This window comes from Magallana gigas, chromosome 6 (assembly GCF_963853765.1).
Source record: "Magallana gigas chromosome 6, xbMagGiga1.1, whole genome shotgun sequence".
Classification (NCBI taxonomy): Eukaryota; Metazoa; Mollusca; class Bivalvia; order Ostreida; family Ostreidae; genus Magallana; species Magallana gigas.
In genome coordinates, this window is record NC_088858.1 from 927,859 (window position 1) to 939,532 (window position 11,674).

Consider the following 11,674-nt stretch of genomic DNA (forward strand, 5'->3'; position numbering starts at 1 on the left):
GAAATGAAGTGAAATTTACGGCGAACCGAACGCGCATAACTTTCGCGCATGTAATAATTCGTTGTGTTACCCGTTGCCAAGTGTGTTGCTAACGCTGAGGGTAATAGAACGAATTACTAATCCAATCAGGTTCCAGTATTTAACATGAAAATATAATAAATCTAAATCTGAAACAGATGATTCAGACTTTCCTTCTCTTTTTTCTAATATTATTACTTTCTCTTTCTCAATGCCAACTTCTCATTGCGAGTGAAATAGTCTCATTGGTACGTTAGAAAGCAAACGGACATTTTAAACTCATTTTAAAATCAGAATACCGTAATATTTGGCCATGCAGTTAGACTTGCAATTGTCATGATTACAACTTGCACACTTTACTCAAGTCGGAAAAATTACCATTTCTCAGGCTTTGAAGTAGATTTTAAAAAGTAAAGAAATATATTATTCCTTCGTTTAATCATGAAATCATGAGTACTTTTTACTTCCATATCATACAATAATCAATCTGGTATCCCCATGTCTAGGTAAATAAACTTATTTGTTGCGAAATACACTGATTGTATACGGCGCAAATAGAAGAATCAAAGCAATGAAAAGGGGGGGGGGGGGCACTTTGGTCACAGGTATCTTGTTATTTATTAGAGAAAAGAAATAGAAAATTAGAATGTGAAAAAAATAAAAATATAAAATGATGAAGTATTTGCTTTTGATTAAATTAAGATATTTAACATCGCGTCGCATATCATTGGTTAAATCTTCACAGCGTCGTCTTACATCTACCAAGAAATCTGGAAGGGAATGATCGTCCATTGATACAGAAGACTACGGAGATACAATTTGGGAATTTGCGGCAGTTGTTAATATGCGAGGAGTCTCTCTGACCTCGAAAACATCTACATTCAGTATGCCGATGCCGCAAGATGATTTAACGTTGAAAGAAAATTTTTGGTGAGGTTTTTTTTCAGCAATTTGCCAATCTTTGACAGCCTGTGCAATTTTAAACCCTAGAGGAACATAGAATTTTAAACATTTTTCTTTATATATCCCATTGCAAAATTTGACCCCCCCCCCCCCCAGTTGGGCCCCGTCCAACCCCCGGGGATCATGATTGGAACAAAGTTAAATCTACCATAACTAAGTTACTGGTTTTGGATAAGATGATTTTTAAAAGATACCAGAATTTTCAATAAGTCTCCATTATCTCCCTTTGAAAGAGGGTGTGTCCCTTCATTTTGACAAACTTGAATCACCTTCACCTAAGGATGCTTTGTGCAAATTTTGTTTAAAATCAGCCCAGTGGTTCTGAAAAAGAAGTCGAAAACGTTAAAAGTTTACTGACATAGGGACAGACAGACGGACGCCAGACAAAAAATGATTAGAATAGCTCACAAGCTTTCAGCACAGGTGAGCTAAAAAAGAAAACTTCCATGACAACCAAGTCTAAGATTATAACTATAATGTGAATTTATTAATTTCATTGAATGAAAGATAATCAACAATGTTCTGCATCTAAAAATATGATGTAATTCCTTCAGTAAATTGAAGAATCCTTGAACTTCAATAAATAGAATTTTGTACACAACTTCTCAGAGGCTCAATCACATGGTATCCCCTCGGCCAATCAGAAACAGCCAATTTTCATGTACTGATAGAGCAATTTGCACAATAAGCCACTTAATACATGGTAATCACAAGAGGTTATATAAAGTCGTCGTCGAAAAAGTCGTCATAACCGCCTGTAGAGGCTGCAGCAAGGTCACCAAAATCATTGTCACGCTCCGCTTTTATCACAATCTTCTTCTTGTTTTTCTTCTTTTTGTCCTGCTCCTAAAGCAGAAAAAATTTGATAACATTAATAACATTAATAACATCAATAAATAACAGTATCTATAAACAATATCTTATGTGCTTCTGTTTCAATTCCCTTTTTCATACGTCAATATTTTGCCTTTAACATTAAAATGTTCCAAACAAATATAACTGGAATCCAACACAGAATTGTACCATGTCATTGCTCAAGCTTACAAGTGTCCACCTGGTAGATGTATATCCTACGTAAGTAAAAATGTGTGTGCAGGTGTTAGCCTCGTCCTGTCCTCAACTTAATTGGCAGCATCCTTTAAAATTTTTAAAACACTCACTAACAATAATTAGCATACCTTTTGTTGTCTCTGTTTTTCGTGAAATACAGTGTTGAGTGTTGCACCAAGCCTTTTAACATCCTCCCCTTCTACTGCAATTAATAATTGAAAGTCTTACTGCTGAGGAATCATCCTATTTGTGGGGGCTCATTTTCATGGATTTCATAAGTTTTCCTTACCTACCTATTATCATCTCTAACAAATTGTAAAACAGTCATTATTACATATACTTAAATCCAAATTGAACATCCCAACAAACCTTAAGAAATTTAAAAATCCACAAAAATTGGCCCTCACAAGATTTAAGGATATTACAGAAATAATCACTGCTTTCCTCATTTGGCAAAAAATCACTTTCTAGATGTTGCATACTTACATGAAACCACTAAATCTGTGAATAACTTTTCTAAAAATGGAACATAATTTTTGGATTTCTGAAACAGATCAAAGACATATTTTTTATTATTATACTTTCATGTTAAATACTGAAAGCTAATTGGTTTAGACGCAGTTGGTAATCCGTTCTATTACCCTCAGCGTTAGCTACACACTTGGCAACGGGTAACACAACAAATTGTTACATGCGTGTAAATTATGCGTGTATGATTCGCCGTAGAATTCACTTCATTTCTCTATAGAACAGTAAAATTTTCTTTAAAATTAAGACATTCAGTATAATAAAATAAATAGTGCCTGTTATGGAAGGGTAACTGTTGAAATTGACCCCCTCGAAAACCATTGTCTCGGGGTGTCAATTTCAACAGTTACCCTTCCAAACAGGCACTATTTATATAATATCAGTAACAAGTTTGAAAAGTTAATGGTATGAGTCTTCTTATGGACACTTACTTCGAAAAATGAGATTTTTGTTTTTAATGCCTCCTCAAATCTGTTGTATTCTTCTTCTGTCTCAGGATACATAGCATCGATTCCAGTGGCATCAACTCCTACAAAAAATAGATCTCACTAAGTGAGGGCCTGGGTAAGCCTGGTACCATCACAAACCAACACACCACCAATTTTTTTTAATCTTTTGCACTGGGGTTTTTTTTCCCTTCAACACCGAAAAATCTTGGAAGAAGGGATATGATTCAACAGTTCATTTCAATATGTCCTACTTTGTAACACATGACGAAAATAATGAGAAATAACTTGAATGAACTAGTCCAAAACCTTTGTGGGGTTTTTTTCTTTCACTTTCTCTCTACAACTCTCTTGAGTGATCTTTTTTGTTTCATAATGATAATGGACATAGCAGAGTAAACTTATTTAAATCTCCTTTCATATCGTAGCTGTATAACTCAACATTACCTGTTCTACGTATATTTACATATATATTCTATATTAATATTATATATTGTTGGCCCATCTGATATATAAACCATGTACAATCTCTGCCATTCTCCTGTTAATTGTGTGTATTATATACCCATGAGCCACATAACTCCTTTAGTCAATAAAAAATAACTCGATTACCATTAAAAGTACCATAGCTACCAGGTATGCTGTGTATGCAGTGTTAAGCCCTTCTATCAAAGGGGCACCTGTTTGTCTTATGCTTGTAGCAAATCAACACTAGGTAGAGTGTTGTATTATTCTGAATCAACATAGAAATATCTCAGGATGGTTTTGGGTAAAAGAAAATTAATTTAATGATTTATTTATCAATATGAACAAAAAATAATTTTTTAGAAAGAATATTGCATCATAATGTATTATCTAATCTGCTTGGGAATATAATAAAAATTCAATCTTTATAGAATTTTTCTAGAATAATAAAAAGAAATGTTGGCTTACTCCTAAAGTATATTATAAGTTTTAGCATTTCAAGAAAATTAAAGATTGAAATTATTATTATGACATTAGACATCAATTAAAAGAATTCCCCCAAATGTTTCTTAACATTTTTGTTTTTTCTTATTAAATGGCAATGATGTGGCATAAAAGTGTTTTCAGCATTGCTATTTAAACAAAATACCTGCATCGGTTTTTAATGAAGTGTAAATTTCAATAATCAATACTTGTCACAGAAATTACACCCATCAAATAAATTTTTTATGGTCATTTTGTCAGATAAAAGTCACATGAAATTTTGATTTTTAATAAATTACATGATTTTTTTCAACATCTTTTTGCAAGCTTAATAACATTGTCCAATTCTAGTTCATCTAAAAAAAGTTGTTTCAATGACATCATTCAGTATAAAAACTAAATAACATAGATGTAGACAGTTTTGGTACATGACATTTAAATATATAAATCACTCATAAATAATGCTTCAGTATAATAATTTAAAATCTGTCTTCAATTTTTCTTTCACAGCATGCATGGTTAATTTTAAATCTGGACAAGGTGGGAAATTTAAAACCAAACATATAATGTACAATGAACCTTTTGCAAGAGGGAATAATATATAGTTTATTCATATTTATCTATTTAAAATATCATTCATATACCTAGGTTACAGGGTTTGGTTACAGATTGTACATTTAAAAGTAGTGGCTATAAAAAGGATCATTTAGTCTATTTTTAAGTCATCAAATTACCGAAAGCTTCCTTAGCCAGCTTTAGATCAGCCTCTTTTTGAATTTTTTCTCTGCGTAACTTTTCTGTGAGTTCCTCTTCCGCTGACAATGGTGTATTTTGCTTCTTCTCTTCCTCCTTGAAAATAAACGATAGAATTTCAAATAAGCATCATGGTTTATTTTCCCTAAATTTGCCAATTGGCCTTAACGGTCACCTGAGTAGCATATATCCAATACACAAACTTGTCATGGAGTCTCATATATGCATCTTATTAATTAGGTTTCATACTGGAGTAGAAAAATTATAAATTTGTAAAAACAACCACATATAATTCAAAAAGAACTGTGAAACCTATAATTTTGGTGAAAAACTAAAAGATCTGGTCTACAAAATAATGAATTCAGTTTTCCTTTCAGGTGTGTGGGAGTAAAGAAGATAATTTTTTAACGTTATATGCATTAACATCTATACATCCATTTTGGCCCTGCCCTAGAGTCAAAACCCATACCCCAGGGGACAAGAAAATTAAAATTTCAGAAGAGGACTTCCTGGTAAACATAATTATTAGTCGGTTTTTTTTATACAGATGTGTGAAAATAGAGAAGAAGATTTTTAAACATTATATGCATTAACACTTTATTGCCATATTGCCCCCCTCCCCCTCATGTCCTGAACCCCTGACCCAGGGGCCATGAATTTCACAATTTAGGTAAAGGAGATTGTGGATATCATAACCATGTATTCAGTTTTTTGCCCACATGTGTGGGAGTAGAGAAGAAGATTTTTTAAGATTTAAATCATTTTTACTATATGGCCATATTGGCCCCACCCTAGAGCATGAACACCTCACAAAGGGGTCATGAATTTCACAATTTTAGTAGAGAGCCTCATGGACATCATAATCATGCATTTAGTTTTTAACAAATATATATGGGAGTAGAGAAGAAGATTTTCTAAGATTTAACACATTTTTACTGTTTGGCCATATCGGCCCCACCCTAGAGCCTGAACCCCTGACCCAGGGGTCATGAATTTCACAATTTAGGTAGAGGGCTTCATGGACATCATAATCATGCATTTAGTATTTAACAAATATATATGAGAGTAGAGAAGAAGATTTTCTAAGATTTAACACATTTTTACTATTTGGCCATATTGGCCCCACCCTAGAGCCAGAACCCCTGACCCAGGGGCCATAAATTTCACAATTTTAGTAGAGGGCCTCATGGACATCATAACCATGCATTCAGTTTTTTCCTCACATGTGTGGAAGTAGAGAAGAAGATTTTTGAAAATTTGGCTTTTTTTTGCATATTTGGCCCCGCCCGTGGCACCCCAGGGGTGGTAGAGCCATAAATTTCACAGTTTAGATTTTTCTTACCATAGAGATGCTTCACACCAAAAATGTTAACGATTGGCCTGGTAGTTTTCAAGAAGAAGTTAAAAATGTAAAATTGTTAACGGACGAAGACCAATTGCAATAGGTCACCTGAGTGACTCAGGTGACCTAAAAAATTATCAGGAACGACATAAAGATCTGATGACAAATCTTCACCAAAAAGTACCTACTTCTTTTGCCAATTTTGCAGCTTCTTTCTCGGCTATTCTCTCTGCTAATGGTTTCTTTTTCTTTCTTTGGAAGGGTTTTGAATCTGAATCTGCAAAAATACCCCAAAAAACCTATTAATATTGAAACAGTTTTAACAATTACATAATTACACTGTCATAATTAATACATTTGCTTCCCACAATGTATCTGAAAATGTTCACATTGGTTTGTTTTGATCAGTTCAAGACACAATATCTACTAATGTTCCTTGATAAATTGTCAAGAGATTTGCAACTGATCTGCATTGGAAAATAATGTTTTATTGACATGTAAGGGTTCGTTTTGAACCAATTATCAGACTTATTCCCAATGGCAAGACAGCAACAAATTTTCCCCATTTCATGATAAAAAATTCTCAAATGCATTAATAATTTACATCTTGTCCAAAATGTTAGCTTTTTGGACTGAAAATCAGCCCTAATTGGTTAAAGTGGACCAGCATCCTCAATAAATGATCAAGTAATAGTGAAGGCACTGATTATCATCTCAATTAAAAGGTTTTCACAACTGAACTTATCCCTTTTGGGGAATAACAACTAGTAACAAGCCTAAGCCGCTAAGCCGAATCATTTTGGGGCCGGTTTATGAATAGCCATTATGAGCTATGCACAGAATTTTTTGCTATACAGATTTTAAAATTACTTAAGCAACATTATCTGAAATTTATTTCTTTAATAGTAGCCCCGAAAATCCTCAAATTTTCTAACTTCCAGACGTAAAGGACTATGTGCGGTATGGTCTCATATCTGCCCCCTATTTCAACCAATTTTTAGATAGTATCGTATAAAAATAAAATCTTCACAAATCATTGTATAGAGGATGCCTATATCTTTAATCTTGATTTTAGTCATCATTGCTCATTCGCTGTTTATCTATGACGTCACCTAAATGACATAATTCCCGCAATTTTGCAAACAAATTAAAATATTCTCATTTTTGCTCTATATTTTGCATTCGGAAGTATAGAGCACAGGTCTGCTCAAGTGCGATTTTAACATATGTTTTTCTTCAGATAGTTATACACATTATACTAAAAAATGGTACTTGAGCAAGCCTGTGCTTGATGTTTCCATGTCGAAAAACCATCGGAAAACACCCATATTTTGCTACAAAACATCAATTTATCAAAAAAATGCAATCTTCATGACGTCATTTCTACATTATGACGTCACTGTGGTGATAAGCTTTTACACCCTTATTTCCAATATGATTTTAACTATCTTTCACCTTTTTTTTAAAGCTACTTCTAAAACTTTGATTTTGGGGGGAAAAAATGCATAAAACCGCACATAGTCATTTGGTAATATTTCTGTTAGATGTTTCTGGTGTAGTCAATGAATAATCCTTTACTGAACTGTTCAGCTCACAAAGATAAAAATTAGGTTTTACAGCAGTGAGGGGGAATTGGTTTTCTGCTAATCATCTGCCAATCAAACCTTACCTGATTTATCATCTTTCTTCTCCTCTTCATCGTCATCTTCCCAGCTTTCCTGTAATAGAGCAATAATCATACTACATGAGAAAATATGTCACATTTGATTACTAGTATGTCAAGTAAATATCTGTTAAGTGATCATTTGTTTATTCTTCATAAACAAGTGTTCGTTCTTTGACTTAAAATTCCTTATAAAGGTCATCATTTTTTATATAAATATACAAATCAACATGAGATAAAAAGGTAAAAAAAAGAGTGACCTCTTCTAAAAAGAAAATCATAAATAGTCTGTCAGGTTATTGTTTTAAATTCATTTTTGATGAATATTAGCTATTAATAGGTACAAAGATATCATTTTCTTTTTGTTGGTTTTGATTCCACTGGCCCTAATTAAGACCTCTTCCTATTGGAAGCCATCGCACACTTAATGATTTTAACCTTCGGTTTGTCAAAACAACTCACGATAATAATTAATGTAGCTGTCGGCATTGTTTACATATATCCACGCTCAGCTTGGGTTTGTATCTGGAGTCAGACGAGCACATAATTTACAAATAAAATCAGGTGATAAGCGTGCCACCTTGGCTTACAAATAATAATTGAGTGAAGGGTAAAAAAATCGGGTGTGACCTAACAAAATCGGGTCAGGTGGCAAGTATGATTGACATATCATCTACATCTGCCAAGAATAATTGACAAGGTCACAAGAACGAATAGGGATTTTTTGATGGAGATTCTGACATCTTTTTTCATTCTGAAATTCTCAGGACTCCTTGCATTGTTTTTTAACATTAATAGTAGTATCAGGGTGCTTTCAGGTAGCTTGCATAACAAAATCTCTGTAGACTTTTCATTTTTAACTTGGTTCTACAACATGACAAGATGTAGGCTGCATTTCAAAGAAGAAATTTTTAGATTTCTTCATACGATTGAATGTAAGTTGTCCATTATTTAAACCCTGAGGTATTCATGGATATCAGTGATTAAGCAAAACATGGTGAGAAGATTTCCAGGGCCAGGTATTGTCTTTATTTTCAAATATGGTACATGACGTCTTGGTAAAACCGTTACAAAAATTATTTAATTTATTTCCATTTGTTTAGACCTTGATCAATTCTTTGGTTATGGACAAAACCTTCATGGCCAATTTCTTAAAATTTGTAAAATATGAATGTTCTGACACAAATGCAAGGAATACAATTTTGATAACTTTAAATTTATGAAACACTGTAAACATTGTCTATACTGGAATTCACATAACATTAAAGAACATATCGCATGTTTTTCAATTTTCTGAATTTTTTAAATCAAATCATTCTACACTTATTAAAAATTACCGTAAGTTTATTATTGTTTTCATAAAATAATCTGGCGAATTCGATGAAATTCAAATGTCGCGATATGCATATTTTCTCTCTCGATCTACCCGCCATGATGTGTGACGCTATATGCGACCTCGAGCGAGAAGGTGCTGTAAGCCATCTTTGTAATTGGATTAGATTTAAACAACAATTAAACTAATCATCACCTATTAAATTGCCGATAACAGGACATGATGGTGTTTTGTGCCTCCTGCGGGTGTTCTAGCCGTCAAAAATGGGGATTTAGAGTGTTGTTTATTAAAGTTTCCCTTACGAAAGTATGCGGAAATCTTGCTACAAATAGGGGTCTATCTGTCGATGAGAGGATTTATAAATAAACAATCAATACGTATAATATTATTTATATGGTATATTTTTGTAATTATAATTTCATAAATAAGTCATATTTATTTTTCAAAGAGAAGAAGCACAGGGGTATGTGTACAAAACGCAAGTTCATCAGAGAAAAAATATAACGAGAAGACGCCATTTTGGATACCGCTTCGCTTCATTAGCTGTTTTCTTATTGTTATACGTTCATGTATGCGTTGGTTTTGAATAAATGATTTCTTCATTCATAGCTCATCTCTGCAGAAATCATAATTTAAGTATGGTAGGTGAGATTTCTGAGTTTTATTTTTTTGTGGGAGAAGTCAAGGACTGAATTGTTGATACTGAATGTTTACGCAAGTTAGACAAAGTTTGTTGATATACATTTATACGTAAATGGTTAAAAAAATACAGAGTATGGATCTTACAGAAAAAACAATAATTAAGGAGAACCTTCTTGCCTGCTTTTATATATATATTTATGCAGTGTAATATGAAGTAAACAACCTTAGAAAGTTGTGACCAGTTACGGCCAAAGAAACAAACTTCTTGTGCACCACAGTTTTACAATAATGAACATTCTGAGTCGTAATGAACGCCAAAAAGCACGACTGTTGTAGATTTTAATATAATAAACACCTTTAACCAATTCATTTGAGCTAAAATCCTTACTAAGTTGTGTTTACAATGTTTACATGTAGATCAATTTGATCGTTATAGTCGACTTCTTCGTCACTTCTTCGGCTATATCATCGTTTTTTATCCGTAATGGTGGCTCAAACATGTACGAATGAATAGTAAGATTCTTTTAATTTAGTCATCATGTAAAAAAAAAAACAACTTACATGTGAATAAATGTCAAAGATTTAAAGAAGATAATGCTTATCCTACAATTTGTTTACAATCAGCTGTTCGAAGAAAGTGGCATGTGACATCACTGTACCACGTGACACGCTATCTAATTAACGAGTTTTTAAACGATCGGGGCTATAATTTAAATTGATATTATGGCTAAGTAATTATTAGATACACAAGGAAGCCAAAAAATGTAAAATGTCCCATACTTAAGAAACATGCGATATGTCCTTTAAGTGACTCTCTCAGAGAAAGACCGCAAGAGAGAGAGACTGCAAGAGAGAGAGAGAGAGAGATCTTGTGTGTGAATTATACCATAATACTTAACAGCTTAATAGTTAAATTTAAGTTTAATCACTGGACTTAATAATTTTGCTTTAACTGGGTTTCTGTAGTCGGTCACTTGAGTGGGACTTCTTTCAGGACTCCTGATTTCAAACGTGTTATGCCCGTCAATCAATTTAAGTATAACAGATCAAGCTATGCCCCGTGTGTTACTTACTTCTTAGAAAATTATCGAATGTAAAAAATTCCAACTTTATGTTTTCTTAAATCCATATTTAAGAGTGTTCCTATTTGAAATTATTCAACATAATTCCCTTTTACACGTTGTTATGATAATCAGAATTCCTCTAAACTCTAGCTTTACCAAAGATAACTGTCTGTCGCAACTCATTCAATACTGTATGCTGTACAACTAAACCACAATAAAGTGCAATTACAAAATGCACACGAATTCAAAGTTTAATTCAACAGCTGTTTTCTAATTTGACACATGGTGTACACTTTTTTCGTCAAATGACATAAATTTCAGTCAAATTAAATTCGTACAAAATTATTTTCATTCAATATTCTGCGTCATTTCATTGTCAGATCCATCGAATAACTAAATTTATGACGCAGATTTCCTCCTTATTCATCAGACGATCAGTGCATACCTTTACATCGTCCTCGTCCTCTCCTTCCCATCGATCCGATGGTTTGTTCTTAAAATCCTCAGGTTCGAAGTCTTCTGCGTCTACAAACAAAAAGAAAATATTTAAATTGTCTAAAAACATCTAAAAACACGATCATAATTTTCATAAAATCGCCACATGAGTACCCCATGCGTCCGACATTTTGGATGGTTAAGAATCTCGCTCAAACGAGAATATAATTAACTAATATTTTTCATTTTATGATAAATTCATTTTGATTCGTTTATTTTAAAACTTAGAGATTCGTTCACTTTTAATTAGGCCTAGTCCCACTTTTCCAAAAAAAAAATTATTTTTTTGGGGATTTTTTTTTGGGCTAGCATGGTCAGACTAAACTATTCCGAAATAGAGATCTAATTTTCAAGCTATTCCGAGAAAAAATTATTAAATCTCATTCTACAATTGGTCAATTGACAACGTGAAAAACAAGATATTTTACC

At 33.0% G+C, this 11,674-nt stretch overlaps 1 protein-coding gene across 1 annotated transcript; it reads right to left on the minus strand.

The window, feature by feature from the left end:
* Positions 1–1,446: 1,446 nt before the first annotated feature.
* Positions 1,447–11,505, minus strand: LOC105332238 (eukaryotic translation initiation factor 3 subunit J-A). The gene is made up of 9 exons (XM_011434769.4): positions 11,360–11,505; positions 11,196–11,275; positions 7,718–7,766; positions 6,237–6,325; positions 4,688–4,802; positions 2,991–3,088; positions 2,518–2,575; positions 2,160–2,233; positions 1,447–1,827 (listed from the first exon to the last, which is right to left on the minus strand). The coding sequence occupies exons 1-9, from the start codon at positions 11,373–11,375 to the stop codon at positions 1,699–1,701; spliced, it is 708 nt and encodes a 235-aa protein (XP_011433071.1). The 5' UTR covers positions 11,376–11,505; the 3' UTR covers positions 1,447–1,698.
* Positions 11,506–11,674: the final 169 nt, after the last annotated feature.

What these genes read in the sequence shown, in the direction of transcription:
- LOC105332238 (XM_011434769.4), bottom strand. An exon ending in GAAGAAAGATGATAAATCAG is followed by an intron (nt 6,326 to 7,717) that starts GTAAGGTTTGAT and finishes GTATTTTTGCAG; the next exon opens with ATTCAGATTCAAAACCCTTC. An exon ending in CAAAAATCTCATTTTTCGAA is followed by an intron (nt 2,576 to 2,990) that starts GTAAGTGTCCAT and finishes GATCTGTTTCAG; the next exon opens with AAATCCAAAAATTATGTTCC.